At 36.6% G+C, this 27,404-nt stretch overlaps 1 protein-coding gene across 5 annotated transcripts in view; it reads left to right on the top strand.

Moving 5' to 3' along the window:
* RGS12 (regulator of G protein signaling 12) overlaps positions 1-27,404 on the top strand; it is a 90,285-nt gene that overhangs the window by 29,468 nt on the left and 33,413 nt on the right. For 3 of the 5 annotated variants that reach the window (XM_030020994.2, XM_030021001.2, XM_030021028.2), the window contains 2 exons: positions 16,249-16,270; positions 24,264-24,433. In XM_030020994.2, coding sequence (XP_029876854.1) covers positions 16,249-16,270; positions 24,264-24,433 — 192 coding nt within the window. Of the gene's footprint in view, positions 1-5,251; positions 5,382-9,397; positions 10,131-16,248; positions 16,271-24,263; positions 24,434-27,404 lie in introns of those variants that run through there. The other 2 variants (XM_030021018.2, XM_030021007.2) reach the window with 2 other exon arrangements.

A 27,404-nucleotide genomic window follows, 5' to 3' on the forward strand; every position in this document is an offset into this window, starting at 1 on the left:
CCACAGTGCCACTGCTGTGGCTAGTAATAATTATGTGTTTTAAATTGAGAGGCCGCTTCATTCTCAGCTTATAATTGTGACTTTAAAATTTGAAAAGAATGTATATTTTTGTCTTAGGTTTCACCAATTTTTTTAAGCTATGATAACTTGCCATGGGCTGCCAGTACACACAGGTTCCACCATGTACTACCTTTAAGTATTGCATCTTTTGCACGTATTTTTTCCTAATTTTTATGTAAGATGTAACTGACCAATTGATGGTTTTGCTGTCTGCTTTCATGAAGGTGGAGAAAAGGCCAGCTGTGAAATAAAACTGCATGCAAGAATAAAATCTTATTTTTTGTACGTGAAAGGTAGTTCTGTATTTCTATCATGCTAATAATAGAGTTCTTAAAGGGCTACTCCTGTCTCCTATATGGATATTCTGAAGTCCAAATGCTAACACAGTCCAGCCCGCTAACACTGCTGTTTTGGAACCCTCATGGATCTGTGACCACAGCCTAGGTTCTTCGTTTCTCTTTGAACCTGCCTGCTGCGGCTCAGTGGAGTAGCAGTGAATGAGTAGCAGTGCTCCTGTTTCTCAGAGCGTGCGACCAGGGGTCAGCTTTAAAAATAGTGCAAAGAGTAAGATGCGTGCTTAGTGGTTTTACAGTCACTTGCTATAACAGCTCAAACCCTCTTGCTGAACTAAAATATATACCTTTAAATAGTGTAATAGTCATGACATTAAACATTGATTTCTTTACTCTGAATTAACTGTAGTGTATGAGGTCATGAAGCTGATCAGTAAGGCTTTGGAAGCATCCAGTAGTTTCTGCCAGGCATTCTTCCGCTCTGTTCAGGTCTTCGACTGTTACAGTCCTGGCTGGAGTTGTTTCCCTACTGTGCTGCGTAGTGGCTGCAGACCTGTGCTGGTAAATGAAACGGGGCCAGGACACGGGGTCAGGCAGGGGATTGCAACGTTTGTACTGGCACATTGTTAGAGTTGTCATTTATGTGGCTTCGTCCTGGGCCAACTACTGTGTTTTCTCAAATGACTTTGGACATGGTTTAGAAGTTAGCCCTGATAGCTAGCATCGCTGTGCCCAGCAGGCAGCTTGGGTGCAAGCAACTTGATTGATAGAAGGTTGGGAGAGCTTGGTGGTATGATAGTGGCCAGAAAGCACCAGCTGTCTTTGGAACGATGCAATACCTTATGGTGCTATTTGACTGGTACAGATATAGCCAGTATGGCTGTATGTTACCATCATCTCATTCTGGATGATGCCTATGTTATCCCTTAGACATGTTTTGTTGCTGTCACCATTCTTAGTATGTCTTAAAGACTTCCAAGAGCATAATTTTTTCACATTTGGCTCTCTAGACTGCCCTATTGGGAATTTCAAACTCTTTTCAGAGTACCCTAGAAGATCTTCTTCAGGCTTTTACTTTGGCATGTGTGATCTTATCAGGTACTTTAGTTATATCCATTGTTACTCCCTAAAGAAGGAGAACATCATGCTGGCAGTATACATTTATTTATTTTTTCCACAGATTGTGCACTAGCATTAATATTAAGCCTTTGCTGGTAGTTTATACTGTTCCGTAATTTTTAAAAGATTACCAGTGTATGCTCTTAAGTTTTCCTTACATTTATAGACTTTATCATGGAAAGTTCTTATGCTCTTCACACTGTTTAGTGAAGTATGTGACAAAGGTGGGTTGGTCAACAGAGGAGTACAGTTGCGTGTAACCTCTTTATCGTGAATTGGAGATACTTATTTCTAGATACAATCCAGAATGTTAAACTGTGTGATTTTTTTTTTTTCCCCAGACGTTGATAATAATGGGATTTGTTTTCTGTTATTGCAATTGGTAAAATGACCATACTTCAGTAATTTTACTGGTTACTGTTTTCTCCTGCTTTTGGGTTATTTTCTTTATTTCAGATTCTGGAGAAATTTGCCCTGTAAATTTGCATGTAAAAAGAGGAGTAGTCAGAGAATGTGCTGAGAGCTGGATCTCATCTCTGCTTTCTTTGTGAGGTGCATATGGCAGTGCTCATCCCATACTTTGGTGCCTGAGAAGAAACCAACTGTGCTGCCTAGGATGGATTCCATAGGGGATTCAGTCCCCATATGTGCAAAGATAGTTGGCACTGTGTGGAGAAACTTCTTCCTGAGGAAGCAATCAGTACATTGTCTGACCCTGCCAGTAAAGTGCTGTCCAAGCCTTATTGCCTCTGGGCTTGGGTCTCCAACACAAGCCAATTTCTGTCACAGAACCAGAGGCACAGTGTATGCTTTCAGGGGCTAGATACGAACTTGTATTCTGCATAAATCCTCAGGCAGCAGGCCTTAATTCTTGTCAGTAGCCAGTACCACCATTCTTAAGATGTGTGATTAAATGGATGCAGGTGAGTGCATAAGCTGTCAACACCTCTGATGCAGTCGCATTTGTGGAACTACAGGGATCAGCCAGGGTGAACAAGTTAAAGTAACCGCCTGAAGTTACAGAGAGGTCATATCCCTTAGTTCAGCAATATGAGGTATCAGACCTTGGTTTTGGCTCTATTCTTTTGGTTCTGGTTTCCTTCAGTAGCGATGAAACAGTCAGTGCTCGCAGAACTGGGACTCTTGGTAGGTGGGCAACCCCTCAGGAGTGTCTTTTGCCATAACCTTTGGTACCTAGCACTCTTTTAAAATTGGGCTGAAACGGTTCGCTCTTCTGGGTCTAATTCATGAGGCACATGACATTAAAGCAGAATAATAGCTTACTGCACTGGGGTCTGTTGTTGAAACCCAGAATTATTTGCTGCTTACGGCTGCTCCTTGCTTCAGTCTCTTGTGTTACCCTTGTTGATTCAAGAGCATCTTTCAAGGCTCCTCCCAATAAGGTGAGCAGTGGGGTGAAGGTACTCAAGGTAATAAGGACAGGAGCAGTCTCTGAAGATGAGAGCAGGCTGCTTTTATAAGACTGAATGACTGGACAACAAAATGGCAGATGAAAATGTATGCAGATAAATGTAAAGCAATGCAAATGAGGCAAAATAGCCCTAGCTTCATATATCAAATGATATATATGTCTTTGAGCTGACTGTTTCTTCTGAGAAGTGAGGCCTTTGAGTTATAAGGGAGAGTTGCATGAAAACATCAGCTCAGTACAGTAGCAATGAAACAAAATCCTGTATTATGAATTATTAGGGAAGGAATAGAGGAAAAAAAACCCCACATAATGATTCCATTGTATACATCTGTGATTTGCCCACACCTGGTCTCTTTATTTAAAAAATGTTATGATATATTAGAAGTAGAAAAGGTTCAGAAAGGCATAAGAAAGGGTACAAAATCATGGGTGACATAGAAAAAGTAGTTGGGATTGACTGCTCACTGTCTCCTTCGGGACAAGAAGTCGGCACCATTAATTAAACGTAGCTGGAGCCAGGAGCAAAACAAACACAGGAACACGATTGTTCATGCAGGAGGTGAGTCTGTGGGACGCCTCACCACTGAGTGCTGTGGATGCAAGAAATCTGCATGTCCTGGGGGAAAGTGGACAAGTATTTGGAAAAGAGAGCCACTGGGGATTATTAAGGAGACAAGCCACACCAGGTTCAGGAAATCTCCTGGACTAAAAATACCTGGAGTCTGGGAGAATGTAATCAGGGAAATGTCCTATATGTTGCCCTATGCTACTCGTCGGTAGACATCAATGTGTGGCCACTGCTGGAAACATCGTACTGGGTTTGGTAAACCCATGTTCTGAACTGATCGCGTTCTTCGACTCAAGGATGGGCATCGCTTCTCCTTAACTGTGGGATTATGGATTGTACTGTCGGCGGAGGAAGCTGTGTTACCTTTCACTTGGTGTAAACGTGTTTGTTTGTAAAGTAAAGGGCTCGCTGACCATAGTATCTCCGAGTGCAGTGTAACTGCCGTGGGCTCTGGGATTCGCTGTTTGTGCTACAGCTGTCTGAGGGAGAGGGCACCTGCAGCTTTCCTGGTTAGAGCTTCTGCTGCAAAACAGGTTGCCCATGCAGTTCCCGGGTGGGAATGAGGAACTGGGTGGCTGGTTTAATGCCTCTCTGTTCCTGCCCTCCCTCGGCTGCTCTTCTTGTTACCCGGTATGTCTTTTTGTCGTGTCACGTGCTAACGGGGGTAAGGAGGGAGTTTTGCTCTGTGAGACCTGGTTACTGTTAGGGAATGAATTAAGGCATTATTGAATAAACTGAATTGGTATTTCTAAAGTGTAATCACAGAATATGTATGGCACAAATGATAGCCCTGTAGCTATCCATGAATTGTTTCTGACCCGGTCTCCATGCTTAAACTGCTGGGATTTTGACTAGGAGTTGGTACCATTTAATTTTCACTGTCCTCATGGATTTGTGAGTTCAGTGAAGTTTAAAAATAAAAAAAAGAGGAGTCACCTGTGGAGCTTCTATTAGTTGAGCTACTGCTTTTTATTTAATATTAAATCATCATAGCATTTCATCTGTTCTCCCGATACTTAAAAATGTACAGTAAAAGTCCCATCTACTTCTGAGGAACTGCAGGCGGGTGGTATTTAAGCATTATTTGTTGGGCAGAAAGTGTGTGCATTTCTTTCTGAAAATACATAGATATTGCTGGTCTGTCTGGAGAGTAGGTGTGGTATTGAAAATTATGAGAATCATGTTTCACTTGGAACGCAATCCTTGTAAATGCCAATGCCCTGCTTACTCAAAAGAACACGGAGCGTTTTGGTAGGATGAGATAGATTGCATAATATGCATACATGTGATTGTAATCATACTGAGACACGTACCTACATGCCAGAAACTGAAAGAAATTTGCTGTGAGTCTTACAAGTTTTAACAATTTTTTTTCTTTAAAGTATTTTTAGATTATATTTTAAGTATTTTTAATAGGCATTGATGGCCTAGTTCATTCAGATAATATACTCATCAAAGGGGAATGTATTAAAAAAGAGAATACGTTGGAGGAGAAAACAATGTTGACTCAATGCTTAAACAAGTTTGGACAAATGTTTAAGACAGAGTCCTGTAGGCCCTTACGGAATGCATTTTACATTAGCAGATTCCTCAGCAGCATGCTGTTGTCTTTACAGAAGCTTTATTGTTACACAGGACCTGCCTAAACACCATTTTAAAAGCTGCCTGTTCCTTTTGATGAGAAGATACAGAACCAGTATTGAGGGCGGAGATTGTGCTGGGGAGGGAGGAGAATGGGAGAGGTGTTGATAGGGCAACAGACAGAGAAGCCTCATTTTTTTACTGGACTCTGGAAGAAGTAAATATGTGTTCAGAAAGAGCGTAATAATAAAGTTGAAGGGACTGTTTCTTAACAATGAGCTATTAAACTTTATACATGGAGAAAACTTTTACTGATAGTCAAGTGTCTGTAAGTATAAAGTTTTGTTTGTCTAAAGCGAACAGAGAGCAGGAATATGGTTAATGACTAGTCTTCTGAGCTAAGAAATCTTGCAGTGAAATATGATAAATAATGCTTCTAAGGATTCAATGAGGTTTTAAAGAGACAAAGTTTGTAAGTATAAGTATTTAAGTTGATTTTCTATATAAGCTCTGTTATGAAATTAAGTATACACCATTTTTATAGACATGTTTTAAATCTCTCTTTAGCATTGTATTGTTTTTAAAATGTGGAGTGAGTATAGCAGATATACAGAGACTTCTCTAAGTTTTTTATAAATGTGTCACTTAATTTTCACTATACTTGCACATGTGTTTCCGTAAAGCAAGAATGTCATGTTATAGTTATAGGTTACCTTCTAATTGTTACAGTGTTTTTTTAAGGTGCGCTGCTAAAGTGATCTTTTTTTCTTCCAGCTGGATTTTTATCCAATAAAACAGAATCTAGATGTATGAGTTATTAAAATAACTGAAAATAAATGAAGAGTATTTATAGAATACAAAATTTCTGAGGTGTAGAGACTTCAGACCAGTTTTAGTTTCTTGTTGCTCAGAAAACACATATTTTGTAAGTAAAGGTCCTAGTTGTGTTATCAAATTTTGACATTATAGTCTTATGCTTTATGTCTATATATCTCAGAGTAGAATTGTCTTTAATGCTAAAACTATAGCAGCAAAACTATCAGTTTTTAAAATGAAAAGGGAAAGAAACAATTGCAAGGCTTAGGAAGATACATATGCATTGTTTACCTAAAAATTAGTAGTTTTCATGCTCAGTTTTACATTGATTTCCTCAAAATCTATTGATTCTTAGAGGCTCCATCTGCAGTAGTAGGAAATTCAGAAGCGGCTTAATGTGTTTCAGTGATCTGTCACTTAATCATATCCTCCTTAATATGTGATTTAATTTTAATTTACTGTTGGGCTGCAAGTCACCTTCCATCTGGGTGTGCAAGTTACGCTATTTCTGCATGTTTTTATTAGTGGAGAGAATTCAGTTGTCTTAAAATGTTGATCAACAGAAGGAAAAAAATAGTAATTATTTAAAAAACATTTTTGAAAAAGTGTATTATTATCAGTTTGCAGTCAGGCTCTACAGAAGTATTTTTCAAAGTTTTCAATACGGCTTTCAAAACCAAACATTTGTTTTTAGAGTAGATTTCTGGATGGCAAATCTGCCTGAACTTAACACTTGAAAATGTGTACATCAGTCTCCGAAGTGTAGGCAGACAGCAGGGGGCACTCGGAACAGCAGTTTGCATCCAGTCCCTTTCCTTCACTGCATTCATTGTATGGGAAGTCAGTATTTGACAACGCAGCTGGCATTTCAGTTATTTAAACACGAACAAATTCCAAATAGTTTGGCTTGAAAATATTTTTCGTTAATGTCGCCTTAGAATAGGAAGGACTTTTATCTTTAAAATTGATAGAGGGAAACCACAATGTTATAAATAAGAGAATCTTCCCTCTTCTAATCAGTAGCACATATGGGGTCTGTTTATTGTTCAGTAGCTGACAAATCATTGACAAAAATATATCTGGACTGATTATAGAAAATCTGAGAATTAGGAAAAAAAATTATAGCAAAGTTTTCTTAATTTGTGTGTAGGCTTTTATTTCGGTACCTAGGGTCAGTGAGCTAAATCATATTCTTAACAGATATTTTTTCTCTGGCTTTCATGCAAGTAGTTGTTACTTTCTTTGAGATGAGATAAAAAAAGAAATACTTGATAGTGATGAGACTTAATAGTTTTGATGCTGCATTCTGCCAATGTCAAATTTACTTTGGGAATTTGTGTGACTAGGAGCTGGTCCATGGATTGCCTCTTTCTAGTTGCCTGGCATTTCTTGTGTGTGTTTTCTTCTTTTAGGAGTCAGGGATATATTAGATCTTATTCATCTTTTGACAAGTTAAAACTTATCCAGGCTTCCTGTCATTCTGTCTTTCTCTTCAGCTTTTTCTGCTCTGAAAACAAATGTACAAAAGAAAATAGGAGCAGGAAGTGGAGGGAGGGTAGAAGAGAAAAACAGATCAACCATATCTGGGGTCTCTACCCCTTCCCACAGTTTAGCTTCTAAGCAGATGGATGTGGGTTTACAAATGTTGTCTTTGGTATATCTGAATAAGGTTTTCAAAGCTGTTGTGTCATATTTTAACACTTTCCATTAATAGTTTTGCAAATCAACATTCCTTCTGCTTTTGACCTTTGAACTTTGAGTTGCCTGCCTGGTTTACAAATATGGTACACAAAATCACAAGATTTTGAATCTGGCAGCTGCTGAAATAACCTGTGAAAATATAGAGGGATATGAATTTTTTAAAGGGCTTTCAGAGTCACGTGACATTTCATAGCCATTATCGTTAACTGGTGCTGTCGAATTGGTAGAGCTTATTTGCGGTGCTAGTAGAGTCACTGTATGGAAAAAATGTGGATGTGCAATGCTTAGTTCAATGAAATAAAATCAACAACTCTAAAGTTCTTTTTAAACTAAGGGATTATTAGGTTTATAACACCAAGTATGACTGCCTAGAATGTATAAAACATTGCCCAACTTGGTGCCTAGAATGTATAAAACATTGCCCACACACAGTGTTCCTAACAATGTTCACTGCAGTTGCGCCAGTGAACTGCTAGTTTTGCAGCTACATCCCATTGCATGTGGGGTTATTTTTCTCCTCATCATTCCTGCGTTCTTGTGGGTAACATCGTCACCTGTTAAAACTCTGCTAGTATATTCGGTCTTTCTAGGTGACTTCTAGAGGACTTAGGTTGAGTGTTAAGTAATTGCTATTGATAAAAGTCCTTTTTTGTGTAACCCCAAAGGGGTGCTCACAGGAAAGTTCTCTAGGCATTTCTGATCCATTTGTGTTTTTTACTTATCCAATGTAAGGATTATTATGCACCTGGTCACCTGCATATTTGTAATGGTGTTGCTGTTTGGTTAAGGTATTGACAGTGAAAATACATTCTGCATCCCACTTGGTTTAGTGTCAAGCAAAAAGCAGTATTTAAACAGCTCTGTTTGGCATTTTTTCTTTATAAAATTATAAATTTTTAATACTTATCCACACATAGTAAAACTGTTCTTCTGTGCAAGCATCATAGGGCATTTGCTTCTTAAGTCCTAAAACAATGGGGGGGGGGGTAATTTGTAAAACACATTCCTTCTTGTCTACCCACCCATTTGTTTCCATTGCATTTCTTCATCGTATTAAATACTTGTAGGAGACAGCAGTCAAAAGTGCAGTGGTGTACCTATTCAAACAAGTAATCAATCATAAAATGAACTTTGTCCATTGCAGCAATTTGCTTATGTCTGTGGAATGCTTGTTAAAGTATGCTTCCTCCATTTTCATGTGCAATTATCTTAAAATTTCTTCTCTGATCACTCTAAATTAAATTGAGAAGATTGAGTTTGTCTGTTAACCAAGTCTCTTCATCCTCAATCCAAAAATGGGAAGATGTGCAGACTTGGACTGTCTTTTGCAAGCCAATCTTACCATGAGATCTTGAGTAAAGGCTCTGAACTTCTTTTTGCCTCATTTTCTCTCTATATAACTTCAGAGTAATATTTGCCTTCTTCATAGGGTTGTTTTTATATTAGGGGCTCAACCTAGGAACTGTATGGATGTGGGGGATTCCACATGCTGCATTGAACAAGGGAGAAGATTCCTCTTTCCTAAACTACTACTAGTAAGTCCACCTTGGCTTTAAGGACATCCCACTAGCATAAAAATGCCCACTAATCATTCCCAGTTTGCAGTTCTGGTGTTTAGCAGAAAATTGTATTCTGATTGCTTAAAAAATAACAGCAATGAATGGTTTAGGTACTATCGCTATTTACTTGTGAATGGCAGCAAACTTCATGAAATCCTGTGCTTTCCATATTCAGTCTCTTGAAGACACTGCTGTCACAGGCAAGTTAATAGTACTTCCCTCTTACATTTCAAGTAGCCTATTTTGCTCTCTGTTCCTAAGGCGCTGTGCACAGAACTGTCTTGACATCAGTTGAGCATAGGCTTGGGTAGTGAGGAAGGAAGGGCAGAATATCAGTTGGTTTCTGAAAGGAGAATTTTGTCTTTGTTGACAACGGGCTGCTCCTAGGTTTAACCAAATATGCCAATTTGCCTTGTACTGCGGATTTTTACATGGAATTTATAGTGTTAACCACTGAAAAGTTAAGCAGAATAGACCGTTTGAGGTCCTACTTTATTCTGGCTTGTATTATGTAAACCTCTGAAAATAGTGGTTTACTATGTAAATGTTTCTGTAACTAATGTTAGGGTGATTAACTAATGTTTTTCTGAAAGCTGTCTTGGAAATCTGCTTTACTGAATACAGGACTATCACATAATTGAACGTCATTTTATTTTCCTGATTTGTTATAGGAAATGTTTTAAAATACAATCAGCATGATTTATATAAAATGATCTAGATTTTCTGGTGAGAGATAATTGAGATCTAATCTGAATCCCTGACGAACCACAGCTTTCTGCATTGGCCTGTTGCTATGGGTAACATAAAGGGAGTAAAATAGAACTTCATACGAAATGCCTTTAAACTTTACTGGCATGTACAGGCATGGAACAGGGTTGAATTTTTTAGTTTAATCTTTGAGAAGCTGATGTGTTAAGGAAATGCTTTTTCCATATTAAGTGAAGATGAATTTAGGAAGAGTACTGTTAGGAAAAATAACTGCTGTTTCTTACGAAGAGCGGGTAAGTGATATGAATTATATTTAGCTAAGGCAAGCATCGTTGCAGTGGGAAATTAGAAGAGGCTATTGTTATTGGCAAGAAATTAGAGAAGAATGTTAGATTCAGAATGCTTTTTGTTTAGCCTTTAAGCTTTTTTACTTTAAAGTATTTGAGTTAAAATTCCTTTGTAAATGCAAACACTGAGTTTTATTATCAGAGAAGAGTAAAGGGAATCTTATTGTACCAACTAACATTCAGATTTTGAGATGTGTTTATGAACTGAGCCCAATTTGTATAAAGCTAAAAAATCAGTATGTTTATAATCTGTGCCTATTTTTTAATTCTGTGCAATGTATTCTGTATATGCTTTCTGTACCATTATATCAACATTGTATCTTTAGGTAAAACTGTATGTATTTTCTATATATCTTTATCAACATAATTTTAGGGATGGATTTGGCATTTAAGGCACTGTGTTTATATGTGATAAGATTGGTTTTGCTTGGGGTAAAAAAGTTGAATATTTCTTAAAGGGATTCCAAATGTCACATCATTTACTGTTCATATGTTGTTTTTATAGATTCAAATATTTGACAAAAATACTTAACCTTCAGAGAAGAATGTATTCAGTAAAATTATTGTACAGTAGTTGTACTGTGTTTTTTTTTTTCCTTGGGAATTCTTAATTCTATAATACTTTTGTATTAACTATTATAAATGCACTTTAGTGGTACAGAATTGAAAAGACAAATTATGTTATAGTCTTCCTTTAAGTGGTATTCTGAAGGGCCATCCTTCTTACAGAATTCTAAATCATGAAATTAATTGCAATAATATTTTGAAACAAGAATAAAAATTCTATAATATTACTCTGATATTTAGGGCAGAAGTACCTTTGAGATTGTTTATTAGAAGGAAAATCTAGCAATAATTTATAAGTAATAGGGCTTCATTTTTTATTTAAATGTTAAAACAGTGTATACTATATTTTGAGACATGATCTCCCTCCCAGAGATCATTGGAGTTCGTGGCATTTGTACAATGTTAATGCTGTAATGTATTTAAAAGGATAAAAATACGTGCATGTAATGTAAGTCCTGGAGTAATGTGACTGAAGATCTAGGGACCTGCTCATAATTCATACCTTGGCAAAGGGAGAAGTTGCTTCAGGTGATTTAATAAGGACTTTGAACAAAGCTATATGCAAGCAGACAGTCGACTGAGTGATAGGATTTCCCTGAGCTAAGTGACAGAATGTTTGAAAGTTGGCTATTTGTATTCAGTCTGTAAATCTTCAGTGCTTCGTCTCTTAAAGAACACAAGTTTCCCAAACTTATTTTTTATATTGAAATATATACAGTATGTATGAGAAAATCAGTTTAGAAGGTTAGTGGAGCTAGGTATGCTGTTTCAAGCTGAAAGGCTTAATTTGAGGGGCTTTTGTAAAATAGTGTGTAGTATAATACTGTACTAAGTAAGTCTAACAGATTCTGAAGGCAGAAGTCAGAGAATTTTTTGGATGCAGCAAAAAGTCGATGCCAGTATTGGAAGACAGTGTACTTTAGAAAGGACACATAGAGAAGTCATTTTTAATCCCCTTTTCTCTGAATCTTCCTGGATGCCCAGGAAAGAAATAGATGTTTCTGTTTAGTCTGTGATTTTGTCATTGTTAGAGTAGGAGAGAGGAATATGTCTTCACTCTCCTTACAGATTTTATCCCTCTGCATCTCAGGAGGAGTTGGAAATAGATATGTCTTTTTTGACTCAGGAAGGCACTCACCCACATTCTATTAGCACAGATGATTTCATGTTGCTCCATTTTATTGCTAAGGCCTGGCATTTCCTAGTATGTGTCACACCTCCCGGTATCCCCATCTTTCCCTTTGTTCTACTCAAGTACTTGAGCATGACTTTGACTGGAATGACAAATCTTGAAGTGGAAAAAAAGAACATTTTTGTATTGTGTTATCTGGGTAGTCTGTTCACATGGATTTATTTGCTCAATGTAATGTCTGGTATATAGGTGGGGTATTTTGAGGTTTTCTGCATTATGGTATTATGGCAGACTTTGACAGTACTTAGTTTCCTGGGACCTGATCCATGTAAAATAGAAGTGGATTTTCTGGGTAAGAGTTTCTGTCAACTGAAAGATGTCATCAGACTAGTTTCATGCAGTGGTGCACACATCTAGCAGGTTATAGACCATGAAAGCTAAAAGATATAGGTTGTTTCAGCCTTATGAATTATTCTCCTTTATGCCCTCTCTGCCTTTTTACCCTGTTGTTGGTGCAAGATACTATGTTGTCTGTTTCTATTCTGGAAAAAAAATAATTATGTACTCACAAAGTAGTTTTCTCCCTGTTAATTATTGTAAGCTAATATTCTTTTAGATTTGTTGCAAGCAGATCCTGAACACGACATCAGAAAACTCGTGGGCCCTTCTGGTTTTTCCACCCAGCAAAGAGAGATGATACAAAGAGAAATTTTACATGTTTTCTCTTAATCAGAACTTTATGCTATCTAATATATGCTGAAGCATTTGCCAGTTTACAGAGACCTGGAACATCTTTTATGGTGTATGATAACTGGGAAGCCACTGTTCAGCTTGCTGGCCCTGGCACTGAGCTCCTCACTTGGATCACAGGGATCAAGATCTTGCCCTGAAGTTTAGGGAAGCAAGTTGCATCCTCCAGATTTGCGGCATGTGTGTGTGTGTGTGTGTCTGTATACCTCAGCTGCTAATCCAGCTAGATGAGCAAGCAGAGTTCCCGTGAAGAGATATACTGGAAGACATTTTAGTTTTCCTAAACGAGATTTATTTTTTAAATTTCAGTAATTTGTTATCATCAGACTCCTGGCATATACCATGGGCTTTTTCCTAAACCAATTTGGAAGTCAGGGTAATTTGAAGAACCAATTTCAGTTCTTATCTGGTTGTGAAAGATTTGAGGGTTTAATGCAATCAGATTTTACCTCTGGGTGATAGTTCATATGTACATTCACAAAATGAATACATATATGTCCTGTCATTTGGAATGAAATACTTAAATACTTTTTTTTTAATCTTCACATTAGCCGTAACTGGCATGGGGTCATACCCTATCCTTCCTCATCTTTCAGAAATGGCTACATACAGGAACTGTTCAATTTTATAGCTTTATAATACATATATTTTTTAATAGGCAGTTCTTAATATGTATGTGGTGAGTGTTAAATTTCATCAGGTAATCAAATTTTATATGTATAATAGATCAAATTTTGTCCTGAAGAGCCTCCAGTGGCGGTAGGCATGAATACTGAAGAATGAAGAACAGCCCCCAACATATAGTGAATTTTTAAATGAGATCATCATAGTATTTAAAAAAATCTGGTCTTGCAACTTATACCTTTGGACAAATCTAGACAAGTTTCAGCCTAACAGTTTAGAAGAGAAACTGCTTTGTCTAAATGTGGACTGCATGCAATTTCTGACAAGTTTATATTAAGATTTCTAAGTACTCACAAACATGTTTTGAACATTTTACTGTGAATTCTTACACAATAATTACAAGCTTTAGTTTCTAGCTGGTTTTGTTGAATTAAGTGGCTTTATTTCAGTTACACAGATGAATTTAGAGAAATGTTCTTAAAATAAATTTTATTCTGTGATCTACAGAAGTAAACTGATAATGCTTGGAACATGCTGGGTAGTTTTAGTGACACTGTAATTCTAAAGAAATACCATATAGTTGGAATATATCAAAACCAAAGGGAAATTTGAAATATCTTAACAACACAGAAATAGGTGATTGATATTTAGATAAGAAAATCTGTTCTTCCTATGGATACTTTTTTTTTTTTTTAAAAATGTTTAAACATAATGATTACTAAGGTCTTGCTTGGAGAGATTTTAAGATGTTGATACATGTAATGTAACATGCATTAGCCAAAGCACTTAAAATAAACACACAAAATCAGCCCATGGTGTGTTGAAAGCTCACTGCTTTAACTTATGCTAAATGGATTGAGGTAAAAGTGTATCTCATTGTCCATAGAACCTAATTAAGAGGTACTATTACTGTAATGTTTGAGCTTTTCTATGAAATCACTCAATTTTTCCTTTAAAATGATATTTTACAATTGTTAACTTCCCAGTTTTTGAAAAAAAAGTAGTATAAGTATTCTTTTTACTATCATGAGTATCCTATTCATTTTACTTGATACCTTTCAAAAACATGAATGAGAATTGTGCTTGGTGTTTGAATCTAAATTAATGCAAGCTGCCAAAGTAAATGACCATCCTAAAATGTATGTGTTTTGAAGGTATTTTTATTTTTTCCTGTCTAATGTGTAAAATGATACTATTACTTTACTTTGAGTCATCCTTTTCTTCATTCTTTGAGAAATGACATTGAAATTGTTTATTCATCAGCTCTTCTGTACAGTATGTGAATGAGAAATCAGAAGCAATCATATTTATAAAACATTTCAGTAATGTAAATTAAATTTTCTAAATTACAAACATGAATTAAGTTACAGCTTCTGAATGCATAATGTGCTTGCTAGACTTATGTGCAAAATAGAAGTAGAAAAGATGTCTCACTGAAGAACTGTACCCAAAACAGAAGTACTTTTTTGATACCTGAAACAGTGCTATCCAAAAAAGTGAGAGGCCTGGATACACTTTTGATTATATTATTATGCTTCACAGATTCAGAAGCATTTATTTTTGTGTGGTTAAACAAGAACTGCCATCACTTTTTTGATCTTTTCCCTGAAAGATATATTTGTGTTTATCTGAACTAGTACCAGAGGAATGATGTCAACAGAGACTAATTTAGACTTTGAAAGTTCCAGAATACTTGTATTAAAAACTAGATCAGATCCTCTGCTGCTGATGTGAATGGTGAGGCCACAACAGTTTATAACAAGTGAAGTTCTTCAGACAGTGTTAACAGCGGTATGAGATCCTGCAGTGAAACAGAAAAGAAAAGAGAAAGAAAGGAGAAGATATTATTCTTTTAAGGATTACTAAAGGTTTCTGTGGATTTTTGAAGGGGAGAGGGAATGTTTGTTACCAAGGCTGGAAAATACAGACAAACTATGGAGAGATAGCTTTTCTTCTGAGTTGTGTATGTATGTATGGTTTTTTCTTCTGTGTGTTTTCCGTCTTGAAGAAATTGTAGATATTATAGGGCATTCTTTCCTAGCTTTTTAAAGAGCCATACAAAATAAGAGTTTCTTTTTAACTATTTAGAAAGTTACTTAAAGGTTCAAGGACACCTTAAATAACCAAGAAAAGATTCCTCATACTAAAATAATAATAATAATAATAATTTTTAATAGCCAGTAAAAATCAATACAAAGTTAAATCTAAAAATCAGCTGTCCTTCCAGTCTTTCACTCAGCTGAGTGTCAAGGTGCAAGCCCTGGAGTACATGTTTGGGAAATGGTCACTACTTGGTTTTACAGAAATGTTAGCTGCCTTGAGGTAATTTGTGATCAAAGGTGAGAATTTTAGGGTGGATAAACACATAAACTTCAACATTTCACTAGAAGACTAATTGTCCTTGAAAATTTGATGTAAAATACTAGTAGAGATGGTGAGGAGTTCTTACCTAGCTCATTGGAAACACTTTTAACATCCTTTTGGTTCTGTTGAGGTCAGAAGTGATTGGCAGGGGAAGTTTTCAGGGTCATCTGACCGACAAAATACCAAATTTTAATTTTGATTCCACATATCTCCAGATATTGCAGCAAAATAAAGTATAGGAAGTGTTCTTTTCATTTTAAGTCCTTACAGGTCAGTTTTAAGGTATCTGCTTTCTCACATACGCCAACCAATTGACTCGATTCATCTAAGAAGGGCTGTTTGAAGCAATGTAGCTACTCGCAGCAGGAGTACGTCGTCCAGTAAATATTAGTGGGATCAAGTTCCAGGACGGTGGTTAAAAGGCCTGGGGTGAATTTCGTGGTGGGGAGGAAACACCTGTGGGAAAGTAACAGCTGGTTTCTTTAGATTTTCCTCTCTTATGTTTTCTGTTGTTGATAAGATGATAAATGTAGGTAGCTAACACTTCAAATATTATGTGAAGCTCAGAGATTTCTAATACTTACCATGAAACTTAAGTAACGCTTATTTTTCTCTTTCTTATTGCAGTCAGCAACTGTTTCTGATGGAGGTAAGCTGAAACTTGTTTTTACTTTTATAATGAAAAAGAATCAATTTTCCACATTAAGCAACATAATATGTGGTAAATAAGGTGATATATTACAAGATACAAGATGTGAGTCCAAAGTGGTGCAGAACTCTGACTTCTTTGGGAACTGTGCCAGTGAAAATATTGCAGGATTATGTTCACATACTTTCACTGATTCATTTGCATAATTTTTTTTGTGGCACATCTCTCTATATATGCACGTTTTTATTATAACTAGGCTTCTTCATTCATAATAATAAAGAGGCAGAGCTGGTAGACTTTTGCATAATTGGATGGTAGATAAAATCTTGTTCTCTGTTTTATTGTGCTTTACATACCCTGTTTGCTTTTGAAGAGATATGTTCTAACTCCTAAGTTGTAAGCTGTGTTGGTGCGTTTGTTGAGGTTGAAATTTCTTTACAGTGTGATGCATTTTGACAAGGGGGTAAGTAATTTGGTATTTGTAAAATCCCAGCATGGAGCTTTTGCAGTTCTGGAGTACTTCTAAGTAAACTCTACTTTATGTCACCTAAGCTTGTTTGTTTTGATTTTAACATGGCTTTAATGTTTTAAGGGACGTCCACTCTTTGTTAAACATTAGAAGATGATTTCTTTGAACCTTTGAAGTTAATTGAAACAGTTTAAGTATGCTTCCGTAATGGAATAAAGGAATTTGTATAGTTTAGGGCATACAAGAGATGGCTTTTCTCACTTGTCTTGCTTGGCAGGAGTTGGTTCACTTGATCCTGCAGAGAAGCTCACTTACATATTATTAAGTTTGCTATTCTTTGACAACAGTACAAGACAATTTTATTAAATAAAAAGGGGACAAACTCTGTTGCTCTAATTAGTGCAGTGAAATTGAAGAAATATTTTGAATGGTAAGGATAATTTTTTATATTGTGTGCAAATGTAAACAAAAAATTAGCAATAACATTCACAAAACTCCATCCTGTCCTAATTTCTGATTCCTGGCAAAACTACAACTACAGTTGAGAGAAACATTACTGTTTTGGTCCTTTTGACAGAGCCATTTTCCAATGGCTGGCTGACTTTGTCAGGTATTTTCCTTCTCTACTGCTGACACAGTCTACTGCTGTAACAGTACTTCTGTCTAGATGAGAAGATAGACTCTATATTGTATCTGTCTTGTCTGCAAAGTGACAGAAAAAGGAAACAGAAAATAATTGTGTCTATTCTACTTTCTCTTTATAAATGTAGCCTATGTTTTTGCGGGAAAAATGGTTTTCCCCCAGATGTTACCTGTTTGATATAAAAATCAAGACAAAGCACAAAAGTTCCAGGTGCTGAGGGGCAAAAAAATTGATCCTTTTTTAAAAAAAGGAATGTACCGGCATCTTGTCTTCACAAGGGTTCTTGTTCCATGTTAATGAAAATTGTTTTACTTCTGTTGCCTATCCTAGCTTAGAGATCTCTGTGATAGTACTTGTATGATGGTCATTTCAAGCTTTTAATGCTTCCAGCTGAAAATTTATTTTAAAGATCTGACTTATTTTCAGTTCTTCCAATATGACTTTTGTATTTCATTCCAATTCCGTAGGTAATTGTGTTTTCACAATTAATTCTATACAGTTTTGTGAAGTCATGAAATCTAAGGGCCTTGTAGCTTGCAGAGGTGAAAGAACAGACAATAAGTATATGCATTTTTCTGTTGAGTTGTATGACCTATTTTTTCAGCTAGTGCTGAAGATTTAACATGGACTCTCTCTTCATTGTTAGATGCTACTTGAGGGGGGGTGTATTTACATAAACAGTGGTAGTCGAACTATATTGAATAATATTGAATCAATGCTTAAACACCTAGAAAGTAGATTGGAAAAATAAGAACCAGAGAGACTGTAACCAGAAAAAGTGAAATGAAATAAAATCCTAATTAATTTCATTTAGAGCTGCATTGAGTAAAAAGCTCTGATTCATGTCTGAATTATGTTTTCAGGCTTTCACTTTTATGGAATATGTCACAGCACTGAAATTTTTCCAATCTTCTCTAATCTCACTAATTCATTAATAGATCCACAGATTTACACAGTTTAGGGCATGTCTAGATTAGAGAAGTTTTCACTAGTGTAACTGTTAGTATAGCAGTGCATACTTCCCTTCCTAGACTAAATCTTAGTATTAGCATTTGTACATATAACTAGGTACTATAAATACTGTTGTTAAGCTTTAGTCTGGGAAGAAAAATTTATGTGTAAAAAGTAATTATTATGTGTTTATATACATCCCTTCAGTATAATAGGAGGCATGACAGCTCTCTGTACATTTTCTTTCCAAGGTCAATGAAGCCTCATGTCATACGGCTTTTATTACATTGGAAACCATCTACCCCTTGTTGCATTTATTCTACATGGTAGCTCACCTTGTGCAAGGCTGGGATGTTCTCATCAGCCAAAACTGTGCACTTGGGCTTTGCAAGATAGGTAACGTGTAAAAGGTATAGGTACTTGAATTAGTGTTGTTTCCAGAGATGCTGACCAGTAGCAACTCTTAACTGTAATTGATTTGCTTAATGAATTGCAGACAATCAGAATGCGAACTGCAGTAATGCTTAGATGCAAGATCACTGCTATTAATCTGCAGCACCTATGCTCTAGGAATAGCAGAAACCATTTAATGTTACTACAACAACCTGTAATTAGCAGATTTCTCCTATTTCCCATCTCGGAAACTGTCCATTCCTGCTGACTGCAGGAATAGTGGGAGTGCGTACACAGCGTGCAGGCTGCGGCTGATGTTTTTGAGCACTGTGCCGTCTAAATCATCACAGGGATGATCAACAGTCCCCAGCTAATGTCTGACTTTGACTATTGATACCCAGACAGCACTTTACAAAGGGAAGACTTTAAGATCAAGGATGTACAATAGAAGTACATCATCATTCATCTTCCAGACAGACAGGTGGTAAGGTATCTAGGCTACTGAGAACGTCTAAGTCAGTTCTTACCTGCTATTCCCTACAGAGATCAGTTCCACAAAGCTGAAGTCTATTATTTCCAAATACTTAAAGCATAACAGATATTACAGGCATGTCTTTTTCCTAAGATACTACTTTGCTGTAGTTTCTGCTGATTTTTGTTTTTAGTGTTCGTCACCTGGAAAGAATTTTCATAAGGAAAAGTGTTCTTAAAGACTGTTTTGAAAGGAAACTGATGTTTACAATAATAAATAATGTAAAACTGCATTTTAAAAAGTAACTAAAGAAGGTAGAGCAAAAAATCTGCAATGAAGTCCAAAGTAAAACAAAACACCGTTTACACTTTTATTACTATAAATACAGATGGATTGTTTCCTCCAACAGGTATATGACTTATTTGTCATTACGTTGGCAGTGCATGCTTGCTGTAGCTGCGTTCCACTGTAACATAAATAATTCAAGTTCCTTTAGCAGCAGTGGCAAAAGGTCTTTTCATTAAATTATTTATGTAGCATTTTATAATGCTTTGTGTTAAGTATACTATTGCTTTTCTCTGCTTGAAGCCATGAGGGTAAAGAATCAGTTTGTTTAGAATGGTGTTAGAGGCTACCAGGAATTGCTGGGGGGAAATGCGTTAGCTTCCCTTATCCCAAAGTTGCGGAGGAACAATGTGCCGCACAGTACAACTAATCTGCACCCAATGGGTTCTGGGACGTCACAGCTGAACTTGGTATGGATTCAGAAGGATGGCTTTCAGTGAATGGCTTGAAGTATTTGATTAAGTGGCACCACAGTGGTTCTTATCAGCTTTATCCAGGTAATGTATTTAGTGATTAACTGGAGTATGTTAATTATATGAATGTATGCGTTCCGATGATTACAAGGAATATGTGTAGCTTCTCACAATAATAAAAACTATTTGTAGGTTGAAAAATGTATGTGGATTTTATAAACAAATGCATACAAAAATATCCTTAATTAATTGTATTCAGACTTACTGCTTTATATGATTTAAATCAAAACTTTCCAAGCCATCTTATCCTGAATACTTTCAAGATTTTAGTTGATCAAATGGCTGCATTTTCTTACATAATGCTGTTTTTGTAAAATAAATAAAACCAAGACCCTCCACAGAATGTGTAAACACAAAAGGTGTAAAATATTGGATTTTGAGGATTTTTAGAAAGCATTCTGTGTCAATTCTGTATTTGAAGAAGGTAATAAATGAAACTGAATGAGTTTGCACAGAAAGTAGTACTTTCTCACTACGTGCGGTGGCTCTCAAAGAGAACAGAAATAAATTTAGGTCCCTGGGATTCAGGATGCTTGAGTAAGGAGCTTCCTTTTACGGGTAATGCGAGATGAGTCTGTGCTTCCACACAGGAAGGAGAAAGGAAGGCAGGCATTAGGAAACTTCACAACACTGCTAAGTTGTGTGTGCACCTGAGTTGGGATTTTCACAGTAAACTCCTCTGACACCCTGAGATTCCCAATAGCTACTTTTCCTTTTTTAAACACTTAACAAGAAGGAGGAGGCCACTTTGCACAACAGCCTTGTGGTTAGAACAGTTTGAGGGTGGGAATCAGGGCTTTATCTTTCCTCTAATGATCACCACAGAGTGCTCATTAGATGAAATATGTGACTTGGTTGGAAAGTTTCTCCATTCCTGCTTTCCAAGGTGGGCTGTGTGTACCTAGGAATGCACGAGTCGTGAGAGTCGGGAAACCTGACACTGAAGTCTTATATTGGAAACATTCCTGTGGAAGAGGAGTGCAGCAGGAGTTACGGCTTATACAGTTTTCGTTTAAGTGTGATTTGGATAAATTGTGTACTAGTGTTATAGTTCACGAGGTTTTTTTCTTCCCATCTGACCTTTCTTTTTCTCTGATTCTAAATGGTATACCTGCACTAGACTGTAACTGTTTTAACTGCAACTGTTGATCTATGTGGTAAAAGAAACTTAGAATAACCTTTTCTTGGAAACAACTTTGTTCTGTATTGTTTTCAGGTTGACAGGTACCCCAGCAGAAATCTGTACAGATTTTAAAAGCTACCTGACCGCATTTTTTGCTTTAAGGGAAAACAAAGCAGTGTCAGGGTTAAGTATGAATTCAAATGGTTCTTTTTGAAAAAATCTGAATTAGCTAAATAAAATCCACCAGAACAGAGACAGTTTACTGTGAATGAGTAATCCCTTAATGCTGCTTTAACACATTGGAGGACCTGTGCCAGTAGCTCTCAAAGTTGTTGAAAATGCAGTCTTATTTTGGTTCATTTGTTTTCCTGGGACCTCCAGAGTCGGCAGCATATCAGAGGAACAAGACCTCTGTGTAGTTTAGAGCGAATGTAACTCTGACAAGCTGGCGAGAGGGAGCAGCTGCTAGCAATTAAAGGTAGTTAGCAGTCACCCACTGGTGTAAACACTCAGAGACTGTAATTGCAGTTTGGTCTTCCTGCCTGCCATGGGGAAATTGAACAGCTGCCACTTGGAGGGAGGAAGGTGAAGCTGACCCGCTAATGACTGCTGTGCCTCCCATTTTGCAATCCCTTCTGAGTCCTAAGGCACTGTGACTTGTGGAATTAGAGCTGAGCGCTTTGTGTGGCTACTCCCTAATTTCCCTCTGTCAGCCAAGTAGGTTTAAACGGTTTGGTATGTGGGATGAGTTTACCTTTCTGATTTAGCCTGAAAGGAACTAGGAAATTTTCATCATTCATCACTGGAGAGCGCTGGGGATTGAACCCTCTAGGAGTGAGGCAGTATCTGAAACTGTTCCAGACTGATCTAGAAGTGGGTGTCTATTTATATCCTGGACTGTAAAATAAAACATATCCACCTGCAGAGTTAAAGCGAAATACTTCAGATAATAAATTTAGATATAATTCTCTTCAGATTCACATTAGATTCTTTCACAATAGTTTCACTGTGGTGACAGGTATTCTCTAATGAAGCTAACAGTTGACTTGGTTATACTCTTTCATACATCTTAAAGGAAAAAGTGAATAAATATTTGTTATAAGAAAATTTGGCATTATTTGCTGAGTGTTTTTAATTAGCTTTGGTTAATATGATGATTAGGCAAAGAAAAATATTTATATACCTGATGTGTTATTATGGTCCTTAAATATTATCCTTGTTGAAAATGTAAAGTTACACTTTCATTCTTCCCTAATCAAATTCTGTCTCTTTGTCTTATTTTGTCTTAAACAGTAGCTTTGCTTACAGAAATTTGCAGTAGTTGACTGTTATGTCTTAGTAAATATTTCTGAGCTACAGAACACATTTAAAAATGAAGTTCAAGAACTTTTAAAAAAATTTTTCTTGTCTTTACAACTATCTTTACAACTTTTTTCCTATGCTTATAACTATCTTTAAATGGTCCTTTTTTCAAAGTTCATACTTCCAGGGAGGAACAGTAATGTTTTGTAACATAGAATTTGGAAATGCAAAGTGCTTTGAAATATATATAACAGAAAAGGAGACCTTGGGAGATCTTATAAAGTAGTAATTTTGGTGAAATTACTTCTTGCTTTAGTTAGTCCAGGTGATTAACTGAGGAAAATAAACAACAACAATAAAAATGTCCCTGTGAAGAATAGGCCATTTCTTACTGGTTGTGAATTCAGTTTTCTCAATCAGTTTACATTTATAGTGAGCTGTATATTTGCTTTTCTGTTTGGCATAGAATTATTGAAGATACCATTGATTTTATTTGAGGATATTATTTTCTCACATCTGTTACTGCTAATTTTTCAAAGAATTGAATGTCTGCTTTTTTTTTATCCCTTCATCACAGAATCTCATTCAGTTTGGCATCTCTCTAGTGCAACCCCTCCTGCTCAAAGCAGGGTCTGTTATGAGATCAGACCAGGTAGCTCAGGCTTTATTTGGTTGTATCTTCACAATTAGTTAAACCTCAGATCACCTCTGTGAAGTGTGTATCTGTGAGTACAACTATACCAGTTTTACATTTGTGTAAACAGAGAGATGGAAGGAGCGGTGATTTGTAAAAGGGCGTGCAACAAATAAATAACAAGTTTGTGAGTAAGACTCTTGTATACAGTTCCCTCTTTTACACGGAGCAGTCATTTCGTTCACCTTTGCACTTCTGTGAACAAGTAGTTGCTTTAAGAATTTTTTTGTGTGTATTCTGTTTACTGATATGTGACAAAGATTATCTGGGGTTAATACTTGAAATTATTAGTTACACTGCTACACAAGGTTGTGTTTTTCTGAATTCTCTATGGTTTCTTGTTAATTTGTTTTTCAGAATTAAAAAAGCACTTCTGTGTTTTCAAGAGCTAAAGAATCTGTTCAGTTCTCAGCTTGGGGTCTGTAGATTATTGCACTATGTTGGCACGACTCTGGAAGGGAGTCACAGGTCCCTGCTTTTATCAGAAACCATGATAAATTGAGGATCTATGGTTTGATACCTCTACTTGCTGTGGGTGAGGAAGGCATCCATTACTAGCTCATTTTCCTTAGTATTCTTTTCCTCAGTTGATTCCTTTCCTAAATTTTCAGTCTTTAACAGGGTTCTTTCATTTCCATGAAAAACTTCACAGAGTCCCTGTCTTTACTGATTTAAGAGTGTATGAAACTTTGCTGTCTCCTATCACCAAATAGGTTTTTGCCCACTTTCTGGTGAATGGTGTGTTCTTGAAGGTCTACCTTCCTTGGATAATCTTATGAAGGAGTGCAGTCCATGGGGTGAGGAATGTGAGCAGCAAATTTTGTCCAAAATATTTTATTTTGTGGAGCAAGAAAAAAGATTACCTTTTGTGCATGCCCCTTCTGCCTCTGGCAGGGGATTGCTTTTAAGACACTAATTTAATTTTCTTTGCAGTGGAAGAGAAGAAAATCGAGAGATGTTTGGGGTTGTTTTTTTCTATGCAGGTGCTCCTAATAAAAATGGGGAGGGATATTTTGAAGTCTGCAGTACTGTGAGCTTGAGCAGGAAGTGTGATAAATCAAGTAAACAATGCTGAAGACTAGAAGTGAATGATACTTTATTGACAGATTTGTTCATTTTTTTTAACAGAGCTGAATAGTACTGATTTGAAGGACTGCATCAGTGAAAACAGCCTCAGTAGCAATGCTAGTCTTCCCAGTGTACAGAGCTGTCGACGACTTCGAGAAAGACGAGTTGCAAGCTGGGCTGTTTCATTTGAGCGTCTTCTTCAGGATCCTGTTGGTGTTAAATATTTTTCAGTAAGTTCTGAGGGATAATAAGAGGCCTTTCAAAATACCTGATACTGCTGCAGTAATTCTCCTGTATTCTTTTTTCTTTCTTGACACTGGCCTTACATAGGACAAGAGATAGGAGTTCATTCTTACATGGTTGTTATGTGAGCATCTTTCTAAGTTTAAACTGGTTCACAGTTCAGTAAGAGTTCACACGTATTGCCATCCATTTCTGGATAGCAAGTTTCAAATAAAAATGTAGCCTATATTTTGCTTTGTATCTGAGCTTTTAGAATGCTTCCCCATTTTGTGAAACAATTACATTTTGTTATATTTGTATCTGTAGCCTTTGTACAAGAAAAAGGCAGTAGTTTCAGTAGTTTCCTAAGAATTGGTAATCTATTCATGTTTACCTACTGAAATGTTGGAAGCCACGTAGAAGATTTTTTCAATTATTTAGTGGCTTATCTTCCTGCAAAAGGTTTTTAGAAATATTTTTTAGAACTAATTAAGGTAGCAAAGAGCACCGGTTAAAGCTGCAGCTTGCAGGAATAGTGTTGAGTATTTGTAAAGCATAAATTAAGCTTCTTCACAGCACATTTATGAAGTTGTAAATAGCATCATCTCTATTTTACATGTAAGGAAATTGAGGTGTATACACTTTTGCATTGTTGCACTGAGAGTATGTTGCTGATTCTGAATATGTTACACAAGGACAGTTTGCGCTACCCAGATAATTTTCACAAAGAGAATATAACAAAACCTATGGTGTAGGAGATGTAGATTATTGGAATCTGCAGTAACTCAGAAAGACTCCTTTACTTGATACGAAAGTATTAAAATACCAAAATGATTAATAAGCAGACTTCCATCTTATCTGGTGTGGGGACCCAAAAACCACATTAACAATGAACACCTGTTTGAGGAAAGCGAGAAGATGAAAGCAAAATACTATATCCCTGTCTTTCCATTTTTCTTAGCAGAGTAGCCTAAGGATTATTAGCATTTCTGCTTAGATACTGAGACTTCTCGTCAGGCTGAAAGAAAAATTACAATTCTGATGTGATGTTAGAGTCCACCTGAAAAAGGATGTAGTTTGTGGGGGTGCTACTGAAAGTTTAGTTGTCTTTTCTAATTACTTGTTAGCCATCAGAAAACTTACTTATGTACACTTAAAAAACTGCTGCAGTAATTTTTCAGTACTATGAAAGTTCAAAACTTATATTGAAAACTTAGAAAGTAGCTAATGTCATTTTATTAATTTTCAGATTAAAAGGTAAAAGTTACATTTCATTTCAGCAAAAGGCAACCTCAGATATTCAGGAAGTTTTACTTGCCCCCCCTTCCCCTCCCCCATTTTCTTTTAATTAGAAATTATTTTTATAAACATTGCAAAAGTGCATGTGTTAAAAAAGTACCCAATTCAAAGAACAATTAGGGAGTGTTGAAATTGTGTGCACCGCCATTTTCTGGAGGCCCAGGAGGGATCCAGAGCCATTGCTTAGCTTTACTTGCAACCTGGTTATCATAACACTGTGCAGTTACAGATTTCTGCCAGTATTCAAGAACATTGAAGCATCAGCGTTTAATTCGTGATTACATAGTAAGCATCTTGGTGCATTTGGGATTCAGCATGCATAGGCCTTTCCTGAGGACAGCTTTGTCACAGAGCAGGAATTACTCTCTAAGAAGAAGAGATTTTGCATGTTTTGCAAATACTCACATTTTGCATAATAGTCTGCTGATTAGAGCAGTCATCCAGGAAGTGAGAGACCTGATTGCAAGTTCCCTCCTCAAGTGGTTCAAACCAACATCTCCAGCTTCCCAGCCATGTGTGACAACTGCTAGGCTACATAATGTTCCAACTGGGGCACCACTCAGTTTTCCTGATGAAGCTGAATTGTTGTACAGCCAGCTGTGCCCAAATCATGCGGCCAGAAAGAAAGCAAGCAGGAGATTGACTGTAGGTTCGTAGTGAAGGCACTGAGTGGGGAAGTAGGCAGTTGGGTTCCAGTTCCTGCTCACTAATTGGATTCTCTTTTAATCTGTAATTACATGTAAAATGCAGAAATGTCCCCTGACTACTCTCTGGATTGTCTTTTATACAGTTGGTGTCTCAGGTTAAGTATCTGAAGAACTTCTAGTTTAAATTGAGAGCTTGCTAGTGGTTTTAGACTCCCTGTATTGTAGTTTATCTCAATTGCTTTCTTACAGTTGGACTCCCTAAACTCTATGTAACTCTAAAAAGCACAAATAAAGTTAAGTTGTAAGTATTTCTGTGAAGATTACTCTTACGCTCCTTCCTGAGACTGCCTCCTATGTTAAGGAAGCTTAGGTGATACCAGTGTGACACTTGAGTGAAGGTTGTGGCTTGTGGGCTGACATGAAGTAAAATTTCTAATTAAACACTGATACCTAAAGCTCTACAGTATAAACAAGCATTGTTCCAATTACATGAGTGCCTAGATAATTTTTTTAGAGGACCAAGTTCACCCCACCTCCCCAGTGGTTAAAATGCTTTCAAGAAACATATGCTGAGAGAATATTAAATTATACAGGTTTCAATCAGGGACAGTTTGCGGTTGTACAATTTCCCAACTGAATGGGATCCCAATCTTCATTTGGACTTTTGGGTGCTATAATATAAATGTCCTGATTATTGTGTGTTCTACTGGGAGATTTTTTTTTTTCCTCTAAGAATGTATTTTCCAAGGAGAACCCATGTAACCACATCAGCAAGCAGTGATAAAAGATTTTTTTGTAGTTGCCATGTGATGCAGAAGGACGCTGTAATGAATACAGAATTGATTACGGGCCCTGCTCGATAAACATCTACTGTGTTATACTAGTAGAACTGCAATTAAAGACAGCTGGTTTACAGTGTGATTTTAAAATGTAGTTATAAATTATTTAAACTTTTATTAAAAGTTTAATCACTAGTTTATACACTACTTAACATGAAGTTTCAAACTTTGTATGTGCAAATGATTTGATTGTA

Source organism: Aquila chrysaetos, chromosome 1 (genome assembly GCF_900496995.4).
Source record: "Aquila chrysaetos chrysaetos chromosome 1, bAquChr1.4, whole genome shotgun sequence".
Classification (NCBI taxonomy): Eukaryota; Metazoa; Chordata; class Aves; order Accipitriformes; family Accipitridae; genus Aquila; species Aquila chrysaetos.